Raw genomic sequence first — 16,116 nt, 5'->3', positions numbered from 1 at the left:
GAAAAAATATATATTCTTAGACAAAATTGTATATAAAGTTATAATTTTCTAGACTGTTGATCTAAACTTAATTCTTAAACAATTTAATATAAAAGCTATCCTTTCAGGGAATTTTTGTCTTTCTTAAAATTTATAGAAAAATGTTTGGAATTGTCTTGTTTATATGAGTAATTGTCAAGAAACATTTTTTAACCTTGAAAATTACTTGATTTTAACCTTATTTTCATAATTTTTAAATCTTACTTTTTTACTTTGACACATTTTAACTTCATTTTAAGCTTATTATTATTATTATTATTATTATTATTATTATTATTATCATTATCATTATTATTATTATTATTATTATTAATATATCCATAAACATTTAGGAGCTCTCTCTAGTTTTAATTACTTTGTGATGTATGAGTATTCTTGTTGTGGGGATAAGAATAATAATCGTTCACCCATCCCACATGACAAATGGTATGTGGTAGTCATTATAAATAAGAGGATGTCTGTCAGTGTTGAGAGAGAATATGAAATATATGGTCATAGATAGTTGTAGTCTTACTTGTCTTACTAACTATGCTACTATACCTGAGTGGATATTATAACAATCCAACATTAAGGATGAAAACAGTGTCAATGAGGAATTAACAAACGCACAAAAGCTTTTTTGGTGTGAATTTACGGAAAATAAAAATTGCAAAATTTGGGAAAATTTGTTGGCTGGTTTGCTCGGGCTGCAAAAACAGCAACAACAGCAACTGAAAGAACAACAGCAGCAGCTACAACTGCCAGAACAACGGCAGAAGCAACAACAGCAGTAGCTACAACTGCCAGAACAATGGCAGAAACAACAACAACTGAATGAACAACAGCAGCAGCAGCTACAACTGCAAGAACAAAAGTAGAAGCAACAACAACAATTACTATTACAGAAACAAATGAGTTGAGAATAAAAAAAAATTGAAAGGTAGGACAAGTCATAGGGAGTGCTAAAAAGAGCTCCAAAGTGATAGCCCCAGACAACAGTTCTACTAAAAATTTGCAGAAATATATATCAAATTTAGGTTTAATCAATACATAAATATATATATCAATAAATTTATTTATTCTTTTCAGAATCTAAAAAGAAATTACTTTTTAGAGAAATTTCATCTTTTTAAAACCTTGTTTTAACTTTTTTTTACTTGATTTTAACTTTATTAACTTTAAAAAGTGATTTGTTACAATGATTAATCATTTAAAAAATACCTTTTATCTTTGGTTTTAACCTTGAAATGAACGTTTTTATGAGTTTTAACTTTTTGGCAAAAAACTGCCTTAGTGATAATGAAAATCATTCTTATTCTATCACAGAAAATTAAACTAGTGGTAAAAAGATTTTTTCTCCTTCTATAATTTGTTTTAATGGAATCATTAAAAAAATATGTAGGACGCAGTCACAACTTCTAATCATTGCAAGAATCATTCTTGAGAATGTAGTCTTTATGCTCAGTGTGGTACTTGACCATTTAAGAGTTAAGAGGCAAACATATAAATAACAGTAAATTTTGACTCATAATTGAAGAGACAGTAGCCCAGACTCTTTAACTAAACCTGGTCCTTATACTTCATTATAATTCATACATATTGTAGTGTTTCTCTATTTCTTACTGCTACCATTATCTCTCTTTGTCTCTGTCCCAGTCTCTCAAGAAATATTATTTTCAAAAACTGGCACAAAGCCAGCAATTTTGAGGGAGGGGTTAACTAAATTACATCAACTCCAGTGTTCAACTGGTACTTATTTTATCAACTCCCAAATGGATGAAAAGCAAAGTTGACCTCAGCAGAATTTGAACTCAGTACATGAAGATGGACGAAATGCCACCAAGCATTTTGCATGGCATGCTAACGATTCTGTCAGCTTGCTGCCTTAGTCCCTTAACAAATATTACTTATAGTTTATAGTCCTTCTTTCTAGAGACGACCTCAGGGAGAAACTTTCTTTCTTCCATTAAATTCATGTTAAAAAGCAAATCTCAAAATAGTTCTGGATTTCTAGCAACATTTTGCATGATCATCATCATGATTTAATGCTCTCCTTCCATACTGGCATGGGTTGAACAGTTTGACAGGAGCTGGCCAAGTAGGAGTCTGTGTCATATTTCTGTGTATGTTTTGGCATGGTTTTTTATGACTGGATGCCCTTTCTAACACCAAACACTCTGCAGAGTGGGCTGAGTGCATTTTATGTGACATCAGCAGAATTAAGGTCAGTTTTGGTATGATTTTTACAGCTAGCTGCTCTTCCAGATATCAACCACTTTACAGTGTGGAGTGGGTGCTTTTTAAGTGGCACCTGTACAAGCAGGGACACTAAGTAATTTTGAAAGACAAGGAATCTTTAAAAGTTGAGGGGGCATTGGAGGAGGTGTTCTTGTGTCAGATGATGAAAGGTTAGACTGTAACAGGGAGACAGAAATAGATGTCTTGCTGCAGAGGAGGTAAATGGTTACCAAGCCAGAGAGAGGGAGGGAGAGAGAGAGAAAGAGAAAGAGAGGAAGAGGACAGAAAGAGAGTGAGAAATAACGAGAATGAGAGCAGAAACAGGTGTGCTGCTGAAGATGTAGGACATGGTAACCTAGTGAGAGAGGGGGAGTTAACAAGAAAGAGATGTGCTGCTGTACAGGAGAGACATGGTTACCTAAACAGAAGGAGGGAGAGAGATTGATCAAGAATGAGGACAGAAACAAGTTTGTTGTTGTAGAGGAAATTCATGATTATTCAACAAGAAGGAAGAGTAAGGGAGAGAGAGAAAGTAGGAGACAGAAAGAACAAGAGAGGGATGGCAGTTAGTGCTAGGGTATGCTTGCAAGGAACAAAGATCAGGGCATAGATGGGATGGTAGAGGAAAGAAGAAAGAAATGAATGATGGCAGGTGCAGGTAGAGTGTTGCCAAGAAGTAGGATGTGTGAGTGGGGAATGTTGTAATGCTGTAACTGGTGAGAATCTGGGTATAGAGGGGGAGGGGACAAGTGAGAGCAATAATAGAGTGGGCAGTGTTGAAAGGATTAGATTGGTGAGTGGGAGATAATCATAGCTATGAAGAGGAAATGTGAGGAAGAGAAGAGAAACAGTTTGGGATCAGATTCACTGGCATGGGTGATCTTCTCTACATCCTCATATCACTAGACATCTCGGACCATTGTCATTTCCTCCATGAGCCCCAACATCCTGAGATCAGAGATCACCATTTCATCTCATGTCTTCCTGGGGTTGCCTTCTTCCATAGGTGCCATCCACATTCAGTGACTGGCTCTTCTTTATGCAACTGTCTTATATGCATCACATATCCAAACCAATGTAATCTTCTCTCATGCATGCTGCATTTGATTCCTCTTATGCCCAACGTTTCTCTCAACACATTTGCATTTTGCTGTAACATCCAGCTGAGAATAATGTGTTCATTTCTCTCTTATCTACACGTCTTCTGCATCAGAGCCCATGTTTCATTACAATAGAGTATAGCCATTCATACACAGGCATCATGCAATCTACCTTTCACTCTGAGAGAGTCCTTTTGTTGCCAACAGAGGTAATAGATCTCTGAAATTCCTCCATCCTATTCTTATTCTAGAAGCAATACTTTCAGAGCATCCATCACCATTGCTAATTTGGTCATCTAGGTAACAGAAGCTATCTACTACTTCGAGAGAGCATCCTGGGCATTTGAGAGTGTGTAAGTCCGGTGTGCTCTTAGTGCTTATTGCTTATGCACATCTGCCACATACAAAGATGACTTTATCTGTTAATCTACCTGTGATTCCACTGCATCTCTTATAGGTTGATAACCTACATTTCGTGCAGTGAATGAAATCACTTTCCTACAAATTGAGCAGAGCCACTTACCTAATGGAAAGAGAGTCTTATCTGTGTTCTTGCTAGCAACACCTTTGGTCTTAGCAAGGTTAACTTTAAGGCTCCTTGATTCCAGGTTTTGCTTCTATACCAGGAATTTCTTCTCCAATTCTGCTACAGATTCTGCAATGAAGGTGAGGTCATCAGTGTACAGTAGTTCCCACAGGCATCCAGTTTTGAATTCCTCTGTTATGGCCTGGTGCACTATGATGAATAGGAGTGAACTAAGAACTGAGCCCTGGTGAACTCCTACCTGTACGCTAAATTCATCACTGTATTTATGCCCGACTCTCACTTTACTGACAACATCTCCTTTACTCCTAACTTCCTCAGAAACCACCATTTAACAGAGCAGGGAACTCTGTTGAAAGCTTTCTCCAGGTCAGTGAAGGCTAAGTACAATGGCTTACTTTTGGTCAAGTATTTTCCTGCAGCTGTCTCACTAGGAAGATGGCATCTGTGGTACTCTTCCCAGGTACAAAACCAAACTGTGTCTCATCTAGGTTAATTCTATTCCTAATCAACTGAGCTATAATTCCCTCTGTAACTAATTCAGATTGCTGTGAATAGTCCCACTATTCTTGTTTCTACTTCAGCTGCCAATAGACCCTTCAATTTTATTGTAACTAAATTGATAACAAAATAAATACATGTCTCTTCTATTATGTTATACTCATGCAACAAACTACAACACAGCTGTTTATTATACAATTCTAATTCAAACCTAACTATTGTATGTATCAGGAGTGAAATATTTATCAATTGCATCTAAATATTCAATGCACAATTTTTAAAAATATACCTGCTCAAGTTGTTTTCATACAAACAACCAAAAACCGAAAGCAACACTATTTTAAACTCAATATCCGCACAAAAACGAATTTTCACACTCAATTTTCTTATTTGAGAGGGCTCAGCACAATGCTATTTCTAAAAAATGGAAGATTAAAACACTGAAATATTTATAAATAATACAAAAGATATGATAGGAAGAAGAAGAATAAAATATGTGAGAAATGCAAAAATTCAGTACCGTATCCTCGTCTTTTACAGTTATAATCTCATTTATTGTTACTGGATTATCCTTTGTAGTATTTTCATTGACCTTTGCAGTAAAAGATTTTTTATTGAACAAGGGATCATTGTCATTCACATCTTCTACAAATATTGTGATGTTTTTCGTGACACTATCACCTTTTTGGTTATTTTTTATTTCATAAGCCTATAAAATACAAGAGAAAATATTGGTCGATGATTTTAAGCCTAAGTCTAAATAAAGATGAAATAACTTATTTTTTAAATATTTTCATAATGCACTCAACAGCATTTTTTGTGAGTTTTTACTTTCGTTTTTCTTTGTTCTTTTTCTTTACAATGATATTATTGAAGATTCCATACTATATTCCTTTGAATTTAGATATCTTTGGTCAGCTTGAGGCTCTAATAGAAGACACGTGCCCAAGGTGCCATGCAGTGGGACTGAACCCGGAGCCATGTGGTTGGTAAGCAAGCTACTTACCACACAGCCACTCCTGCACCTATCTGTTGGATTACATTGATTTCTTTTCGCATGATCGTAAGATTTTGCAGAGGATATAGATCATTAGATTGACCCCAGTACTTGACTGGTACCTATTTTTCTACTCTGAAAGAGTGAAATGCAAAGTTGTTGACTCTGGCAGAATTTGAACTCAGAAACTGCAAAGTTGTAACCAAATAGAGCAGAGCATCTTGTCCAATGTTTGAATGATTCTCTCTATCTATTGACTATTTGTCCATTAATACTAATATCTAGATGCTTCTGTTTTTATGTTCTGAGTTCAAATTCCACTTAAGTTGACTTTGTCTTTCATCTTTTCAGGGTCAATAAAATAAGTACCAGTTGAGTACTGGGGATGATGTAAATGCCTTAGCCCCTTTCCCTGAAATTGCTGGCTTTGTGCCAAAATTTGAAACCAATATTAATAGCTAGGTAGCTAAAATGAAACAAAGAGTTAATTTATTGCTTCATCCTGTAAAAAACAATGAAGAATAGTATATAAATGAAAATACCTTTATTTCAACAGTACAGACGCCATTCAGTTTATCAATTACAGGATCTTCTCGGTCAAGATTATCAGATTCAATTCTGATTTCACCACTGTTATTGGAAATAGAAAAGGCTGAACAAGAATCTGAAAAATAAAACAAAAGTTTGAAAGAAGAGTTTTCTTTTCTTTTTTTATTAATGCTTCAGATAGGATTCAGTTAAAAATCATCTATAATTAAATTATGCCTGACAGCAGAGCCTACCCTATACTTGTTCATGGTATTTTTTTAACAGGTGTGTAGATTGAGTCTAAGTTAAAAGTTTATTTTTTTCTGTTAAGGTGTAAAGCAATGCTGATGATAGGATATATGATCACTGGATATATATATATATATATATATATATATATATATATATATAATATAAATTAGAGATAAAACCACTATTATGCAACTCAGACAGTGATAGACATAAAAAAAATTATTATATATATTACTTGTTATTTATGTATTGGTTTATGTCTATCACTGTTTGAGTTGCATAATAGTGATTCTATCACTGATTTATATTTTATATATTTATATTGTGAAATTTGATTTAATACTAAATTGAATTTTACCCTGTAAGTTTGGAGTTATACTCCCTAATATTATTATTATTATTATTATTATTCAGTAGTTTTATTTTTATAGCGTGCTTTCACTTCACTACCGAGCGCAGTTCTGTGTGCCTTGGGTATGTGTTGTGATTTGTTGTGATGCTCTGATGGTTATTGTATGGAAAGTGTTCTGTGTAAGATGTGTGCAGTACCTAGTAGTGAAATTTTCTGTATGTTATATGTGTTTGTATGTCCTGGTGTTTTTGTTATGTATTTGTCTAAATATTTTTTTATCATGCCTAATGCACCTACTATGATAGGAATTGTTTCTGTTTTCAGATTCCACATTCTAGTTACCTCTATTTCCAGGTATTTGTATTTTGAGAGTTTCTCCATTTCTTTTAGAGACACGTTGTCATCTGCCGGTATTAATACATCAATTAGAAAGCATTTTTTTTCTTCATGATCTCTGACAACTATATCTGGTCTGTTGGCCTTAATTTCTCTATCTGTGTGTATCGGCATATCCCAGAGTATGGTTGCTTTCTCATTTTCTGTGACCTTTTCTGGTGTGTGCCTATACCATCTTTTTCTGTTGTTATTCCATAATGTTGGCATAGCTTCCAATGTATGTAGGTTCCAACTCTGTCATGTCTGTGAATATATTCCTTCTTAGCCAGGACTGGGCAGCTAGAGATAATATGATTTATTGTTTCTTGTCCATCTCCACATATTCTGCAGTTACTTGTAATATTTCTTTTCATTACATGTTTTTGGTAATTTCTGGTGGGGAGGCTTTGGTCTTGTGCTGCAATTAAAAATCCTTCTGTTTCTGCTTTGAGTCCTGAGCTTCTTAACCATTGCTGGGATTTTTCTTTGTCTATTTCTTTTGCGTTTAGTTTAGTCCAGTATTTACCATGAAGGGGCTTTTCTTGCCATCGTTTTATCATGGTACGTTGCTGTTCTATTTTTAGTTTGGATTTCATTTGTTTCATAGCTTTTGTTGTTTCTTCAGCTTCTTCTTCTTCTTCTTCATGTTTATTAGGTGGTATGATTTCTTGTTTGCATTTGTCAGCTTCCTTAAATACTGAGAACAGTTTTTTGTTTTGCTCGTGTTTTGCCGCTATTTGTATCAGTTTTCCTTCCTTCTGAAGTAGATATTTTTGCAGTCCTATGGTGGTTATTTTATAGTAGTTTTCCAGCTGTATAAGGCCTCTAACACCTTCTATACGTTGTATATATATTCTTTCTATGTCAGATTTTGGGTGATGCATTCTAGATCCTGTCATTATTTTTCTTGTTTTCCTATCTATTTTGGTCAGTTCATTTCGTGTCCAGTTAAGGATATTGTAGCTGTAACTTATAACTGGGACAGCTAAAGTGTTGATACCTATTATCTTGTTTTTAGTATTGAGCACTGTTTTTAGTATTGATCTAACTCGTCTATAATATTCTTTTTTTATTTTCTCTTTCATTTGTGTGTGTTGTGTCTTATCTAGTTCATGGATTCCTAAGTATTTGTAAGTTTGGCTTTGGTCTAATTCTTTTATTTCATTGGTTTTATCTAGTGTGATGTTGCTACTCTTAACTAGTTTTCCTCTTTTCATGGTTACTTTGGCGCATTTTTTAATCCAAATTTCATATCTATTTCTTTGGTAAATCCATGAACTGTCTTTAATAGTGTTTCCAGCTGTTTGTCATTTGCAGCGTATAGTTTTAGGTCATCCATATATAAAAGGTGGCTGATCATTTTGCCATAACATTTATATCCGCATCCAGTTCTATTTAGCATATCAGATAGAGGTGACAGTGCCAAGCAGAAAAGGAGTGGATAGAGCGTGTGTCCCTGGAATATTCCTCTTCTAATGGGGATGTCTTTGGTTTTCATGAGTCCCTCTTTTGTTTGGAGGTGTAGGACTGTTTGCCATTTATTCATAGAGTGCTCTATGAATTTTATGATTGTTGGTGCTACTTTGTTAATAGCTAGTGTTTCGAGGATCCATGTGTGGGGATGCTATCAAACGCCTTTTTGTAGTCAATCCAGGCCATACTGAGGCCTTTCTTCTTTCTGTGGCTGTCTTCAGTTATGGCTTTATTAATCATTAGTTGATCTTTACAGCCATATGAGCCTTTGCGGCATCCTTTCTGCTCTTCTGGGAACAGTTTGTTTTCGTCCAGGTGCTTGTTCAACCTTTGCGATATCACTGCAGTAAATGCCTTGAACATAGTAGGGAGTCAGGTTATTGGTCTGTAGTTTTCTGGTTTTGCTGTCTCATTTGATTTGGGAATTAAGATGGTTTTCCCCTTCGTGAGCCATTCAGGCATTGTCTCTGGCTCTGCTAGTATGCTGTTAAAGTTTTCAGCCAGCTTTTTGTGCATTCCTGTTAGATATTTCAACCAGAAGTTGGGGATCTTGTCATGCCCAGGTGCCTTCCAGTTGCTTAGTCTTTGCAGTGCCTAGGTGACCTCTTCAGTTGTTATGGGGGTCCAAAGTTGTTCAGATGCTGAGTTTGTTATTTTGATACTCCTTTTATTTGGTTGTTCGTTCGCCGACCATGTTTCTCTCCAGAATTCTTCCAATTCTTCTGCCGTTGGTGCTGCAGTGACTTCTATTTTATTTTTGCCAAGTTCTTGGTAGAACTTTTTGGGGTTGGATATTATTATTATTATTATTATTATATATATATATATATATATATATATATATATATATATATATATATATTATATAAAAGGGCTTAGTAAAATAAATTACTTTGCCGCATACTGAACTCATTAGAAATAGCAGCTAAAAAACTTTTTTAAAGCTATTTCTAATACTTAAAGAAAATCTCTCTCATATATAGTGTTTGCTTAATTCAACTCACAAAAGTTTGGGGGTAAGGACATCGAAAAATCAAATGCTAAGGTTAGCATTTGATTTTTCGATGTCCTTACCCCCAAACTTTTGTGAGTTGAATTAAGCAAACACTATATATGAGAGAGATTTTCTTTAAGTATTAGAAATAGCTTTAAAAAAGTTTTTTAGCTGCTATTTCTAATGAGTTCAGTATGCGGCAAAGTAATTTATTTTACTAAGCCCTTTTATATAATGTAATAATTTGAATTCGCCTTGAATGGTCCCTTTGCATACTGAACACTTGGTGAAATTGATTAATAATTAATTAATTTTGCCCTCAATTGTTGAAATATATATATATATATATATATACATATTCATATATATATTGTATATTAGGAATTAGTTGCAGTGTACAAGAGAGAAGACTGCACTGGTTTGGTCATGTGATGCGGATGGATGCCATCAGTTCCATAAAGAAGTGTCAATCTCTCAAAGTAGACAGAACACGTGGAAGTGGGAGACCCAGGAAGACATGGAACAAAGTACTGAAGAACGACCTCAGGATGCTGAAACTTTCATGTAAGATGACAAAAGACCGAGATGCCTGGCACCTTGCTGTGCTCAAGAATACCCATGCCCTGCTGCAGAAGTGTTAAGACCGGCACCCCTGGTGGTGAGGATCGACCTGCAAGAGTTCTCTACTAGTGCCACATAAAAAGCTGTCATGACAGTACTACATAAATGTGCCCTTGTGGCACCAGATAATAGTGTCTGTGTGACACCATGTAAAATCGCCCATGTGGTGCCATGTAAAAGCACCCGGTACACTCTGCAAAGTGGTTGACAATAGGAAAGGCATCCAGCTATAGAAACCATACCAAATTAAACTGGAGTATGGTTCAGCTCCCCAGCTTGCCAGTTCAAACCGTCCAAACTATGCCAGCATAGACAATGGATATTAAATGATGATGACAATGGTAATATATGTATATGTATATGTATGTGTATATATATATATATATATATATATATATATATATATATATATATATAAACTAGCTTAAGGTGACCCACTCTATGCGGGGGTAAGAGTGTGGTTCTTACTTTCTGCTGCTTCCTTTTTGTTTTTTATCACCTCATTCTCCCTCTTTGTTTCTCTCTCACTTTCTCACTCTCTTACTCTTCCTTTCTCTTGGACACTCCCTCGCTTTCTCTTACTCTCTATCTTTCTCTGTCTCTCTCTCTCCCATTTATAAACAACAAAAGATCTTGAGTAAGTTGAGAAAGAAAATATTTTGAAAGATCAATCGTAAATATCAGGCAGTGACAATAGAAAGATCTGCTTCAAGGCAAACAGCAAAACACTAACATTTAAAAAGGACAGACAAACTTGCGAGCTGAATAAAAGTAAAAAAAATATTGTAAACCAAAATTTGAAGGGATAGAATCTGAGGATAGTAGAGTCACCATGGCTGGCATTTCTTAATGACGACAGCAATGTAGTGGCAGTTTAATGGCTGGCATAAAATTTTGAACTTGATGTAAAAGAAAATTCCTAAACACCAAGTTTTGAACTGATTCTTTCTCACGACAGTAGACTCACCGTGGCAAGCATTCAAAACTTCTTCATCATGGATGGCAACACATTGACGATTAAAAGGCTGGCGCAAATTTTTTAGCTTGATGTAACAGAGAATTCCTAAGCACCTGCTCATGTAAATTTTAATCCCCTTCCAGCCCCATTTAGACCCCTTTTCACATTTTGGTTAATATAACCCAATTTCATTCGGGTCTGCTTGGGCCACATTTTATAAGATGAGGAATTTTGTCCTAGAGGTCACACCTTTTATTTGAGGAAAAAAATAGTTGCCATGCAAACTTGCCAGCACTTTTAATATAGGTGAGCATATTTTCACGTCAACCAACCACATAATGCACACATTATATATATATATATATATATATATATATATACGCATTAAATTTATATATGTATATATATACGCATTATATATATGTGTGTGTGTGTGTACGCTATATATATACAAATGTATACAAATTATATATATATATATATATATATATATATATATATATATATATATATACACACACACATATATATATAAATATAGATATATACACTTTGTATATATACATTATATATACATATTTATATATAGAACACACACACATATATAAATTAACCCAATAAATATCTGATTCATAATATTTGTTTTCATGATTGTGTAGTGGTGGTGGTGATAATAATTCTCTCTATGAAAGCAGACAGACCTAGAGTGAGAGAGAGAGAGGGGATGTGGGAAAAAGAGTGAAGGCGGCGGGGGAAAGATAGTAGATGCTGTCAAACGATGTTATAGAGAGAAAGTGAAAGGAATGGAGGAAAGAGAGAGAGACAGAGGAAGACAGGCAGATCAGAGAATGAGAGATGACTTGTGAAAGTGTGCGTTTTTTTTGCCCTAGTAACCACACCTTTAAGATAGGGATTTTTAACCTAGCCCACTCACATCCTCACCTCATTTTACATGTCCCTGTAAATTTTGGAGTCAATCCGACGAAATCTAGTACCCTTTAACACGTTTCAATGCCAAAACCAGACAAACAAACTTTTCGCATTTCAGAATTATAATATAGAGATAAAACCCCTATTAAGTAAATCAAACAGTGAAAAACATAAACCAAAACATAATAAAAATAATTAATATAATATACAAAATATATAAAATATAAAATTTAAAAATTTAAATTATTTAAATTTAAATTTAAAATTAAAATTATTAATTTATATTTATAATTTTTTTTCTAAATATATATAACAATCAAAAAGTATTAAAAAGTTTAATATAAGTATATATAAATTTTGACTAATGGGTATGTGTTGATTAGTGTGGTAATTTGTTGAGTAGTGCACTGGCACAGTTTCCTAACCAGACAGGCATATTACAACATGACAGCCAAAACATGGGATCTTTAGTGAGACACATCTTTATGTGTAGATGTATCTGATGAGACCCAGACAGCAAAACTGATGCAATGCAACATGTTGAAAGGAGTCCCACCCATAAAGGACAGTAGCAGAATGGGTCAAAATAACCATTGTACAAAATAAAGATTAATACCAAATTCATCTTCTCGTTACTAAAGCAATTATTATTATCATATATATATCGATACTATTATGCAAAAGTGTTGTAAGTCCAAAATGTTGCTTTTCCAGAAAACCAATAATAGGTTCACCATTCCATAGCAAAACTGTTGGACTATACTTTTACAATGTTTGATATCTTGGCATTTGAAGCAGCTGGAGATACAATTGTTTGACCAAAAGACCTGGCTATTGCAAACAAAAATAAATATTGAATAAAACATATTTAGCCAAATTTGGACACATGACAGTTTAACATAATAGCAACATTGGGTCATTCCATAAATAATGCAGTTTTCCAATTGCATGAGCTAAAAGTCACAGAGGGACAAGATAAACTACCTGCATCAACTTGTTATAAAAGCTGGTAGTAATTTTACCTTGTCCTTATTCTTAGTGCAAATTTTGAAGAGTGAATTTCGATTTTAACAGTTATCTTTTCAAAGCGATAATGGAAGTGACAAAGGAGCATATTTGGCATAGTTTGCTTTATGAATTCAATAAAGGCACAGTGCAACAGAAAATATGAGGAATATTAATGCATATATAGGGATCGGACAATATTCATAAGCCAGTGTCAACGGGGATGCCAGAAATTCTGGGCTAGGAACTACAGCCTAGAAGACGTGCTTCATTCTGGAAGATCTGTAGAGCTCAATGAGGACATCTGGAAACCCCGGGGGAACTAAATCCTATCGTAACAGTTGAGGAACGAACAGAAGATCTTGGATTTAGTCATTCAACTAGTTGTTTAAGTCAGCACCAGAAGACAAGTGACCATCATTTGTTTCAAGACAAAAGGTGTTCTCCCATCAGGATAATGCTCAGATGACATTCCAAACGCTAGAGTAGTTTGAATGGGAAAAGATGTCCCACCCACCATATTCACCAGACACTGCATCATCTGATTATCATTTATTCAGCAGTTTTCAAAATCATTTGGACAGAAATAATATGAATTCTGTAGACAAGGTCAAAACAGTACTAGAGGAGTATTTTTCATCACAGACAAGTGAATTTTAGTAAAGGAGCATTGCAAATCTACTAGATAGGTGGAAGAACATTATAGAAAATCAAGGAGAGTATATTTTAGATTAAAAAAGAACTTATCTTAATTTTGAAAATAAAAGAAGTATAAACAAACCATATTATCTATGGGATGACCCAATACACACACACAGACACACACACACACATATATATATATATATATATATATATATATACACACAAACATATAAAATATCTGAAGTGTACAATATTATATAACCACCATAGCCAATCTTGCCAATCAGCTAAAGGTACAATTGAATGTTAGGTAACAATCCAATTATAAAACCCTATGCTCATCAGAGGTAGCCACTATAGGATGAAATATGGTGAATGCTCTCTATTGTTGGAGGTGAAAGGACACATTTGGTTTGTGGTTGCTGTGAAAAGACTATGAAACAAACCAAGTAGGGGATTTAGTTAAAAGTATAGTCCATTGGTACTGAGACATCATCACATGGCTGGTTATGCTGTAAGTCAGAAAGAGCCATAATGAAGTGTCTGTGGAAATTGTGTTCGTCTTTCAGGTTGGTGTTCTTGTGGGAGTGGCATATGTGTAGTGGTATAGTATGTATAACTTTTGTAGGGGGTCTAGGCATCCATTACTGTGTTTGCCAGTGCATTTTCTTTCTGTACTGGTTAAGGTCGTGGGGGCTTATGTGTGCATGCAGTGTATGTAGGGGTACAATTGATGGTGAGGCTTATATTGGAGTTGGTGGGAAATGGTCTGTTTGTTAGGTGTTTGCCATGTTGGAGTGTGTGTGTTTGTATGTGGGTGAATTTGTGAATGTTCTGGTCAAATTCTTAGTTAGAGTATTGGTGGAAAGTCGAGGCTGGGGGACTGATGACAGTAAGCATAATGGGACAGACAGATATGATAGGATGTACTTCCTTTCATGTGGGCAAGGATTAGACACTTCGTTTCTGTTATTCAGGGAAAAGCCTGGGTGTTGGGTGCTCTTTAAAATCCCTCTTTTCTCAGCCAGACATAAACTGCACTTCTTGCTGCTATTAAAGTATGGTTTACATTTCTCTTAGATCTATACTATATTTGGAGGCATTTTCTTTCAAACACCAAATGTGCTTGGCCAGGGTTGGGATGGTATGTCTCCGGGATGTTGAAAGAGGACTTATGATTGCAAAAGAGGGTTCTGAAGGGGCCTTTGGTTGCTCCTACATATTTTCAAATGTCTGGTTGCTCATTAGGTCCTTTGACTGTTACTTCTGCCTCATATATGACAGTCTCCGTGTTGCAGCAGCCATGCAGTGGCCATGTTGTGTTATACCTCTTTGAGCATCCTGCCTGTCTTGGGTGTGGGCCTAAAAAATCGTTTTTACACTAGGTGCACAGCTAGAGAAAATTCTTAGGGTATGCCTATTGAATATTTTGCTGAATCTACTTGTATGGGGGAAGTCTTTATCAACTAAGCCAAGAAAAATCTTACCTACTCAGGTTTTAACCTTTAAAGAGAAGGATTATTTGAGCCACAACACTTTCCACTGGCGCTTTCTCTTGGTGGGACTAAGTTCTGGCATGTAACTAATCCTATCCTTGAAACCACTGGCAGCCAGAACTTCACTGTAGTATCGGGTGGCAGCATAAAAAATCTCTTTCTTTGAAGATAGACTAGATATTCTTCTGCTGATGTCCTTTACCAGTTTCTTGAAAATGATGGCTGGATGACAAGAACCTGTGTTAATGTCTGATAGCTTCTTGTAAATTCCTAGAAGTCTCCCAGATGTATGTTGTATTCCAGTTCTTACAATCCCCCTCCATGCACTTTATGATGCAAACCACATTCTTTGGTCTTACAGTTAATACTGGGGCTAAAGATAAATACCACGCAGGTCATGCTGCAGCAAGTGGTCTTGTCAAAGGACCTGATTTCTCAACAAGCTCAAAATTAAGTTTGGTGTTCCTCAGAGCCTTCCTAACCCTCATGACTAACTCCCTACATAGTATAGTCTCTACAAACATCATCCCTTGAAATGTATCTGTCTTGCACAACGTCTTCGTTCTGTTTCCTTTATCATAAATTCTCCATATTCTGTTACATTGTTTGCCCTGGTATCTAAAGCAGGTTCCACTGGCATCCTTACTTATATGATACATTTAGTATATATGTACATATATACTAAATTCTTTGAATGAATCAAGCACAGTATTGCATTTTGTTTTATTTCAAGATTTAGAGAATAAATCATGGAAATTATACCATTAATAATTTCATAACCAATATCATTCGGTATGCCTCTGTCTCGGCTTTCAGCTGTCACTTTAGTGATGAGAGTTCCCTGTGAAATAAAAATAACTGAAGTGATTGAATAGCAAAAATAATTCCAAAATGTATTAAAAGGTTATAATAATGGTTTCCTTTGAGTTTTTGTGAAGGTGCAAAATGTTACTAAGCAAAAAATCAAAATTTCTTAAATTGATACTTTTCCCATTATCCAAGCCATAAGCAAACAAAAAAGATGACAAACTCAACCTTATCATTTGGCCTGAAAGAAATAACAACCTAATAACCTTCAAATTTCACTCT

General features: G+C 35.0%; 1 protein-coding gene across 1 annotated transcript in view; it reads right to left on the bottom strand.

Moving 5' to 3' along the window:
• The window catches only part of LOC115232681 (cadherin EGF LAG seven-pass G-type receptor 2-like), a 106,071-nt gene that overhangs the window by 38,267 nt on the left and 51,688 nt on the right, over positions 1 to 16,116 (bottom strand). The window contains exons 11-13 of the mRNA XM_036500738.1: positions 15,790 to 15,868; positions 5,941 to 6,062; positions 4,922 to 5,110 (exon numbers count right to left, since the gene is read on the bottom strand). Of these exons, the coding sequence (XP_036356631.1) occupies positions 4,922 to 5,110; positions 5,941 to 6,062; positions 15,790 to 15,868 (390 nt within the window). The remainder of the gene's footprint in view (positions 1 to 4,921; positions 5,111 to 5,940; positions 6,063 to 15,789; positions 15,869 to 16,116) is intronic.

This window comes from Octopus sinensis, linkage group LG2, assembly GCF_006345805.1.
Source record: "Octopus sinensis linkage group LG2, ASM634580v1, whole genome shotgun sequence".
Lineage (NCBI taxonomy): Eukaryota > Metazoa > Mollusca > Cephalopoda > Octopoda > Octopodidae > Octopus > Octopus sinensis.
Note: the sequence above shows the minus strand (reverse complement) of the source record. Positions and strands in the feature narration are given on the sequence as shown.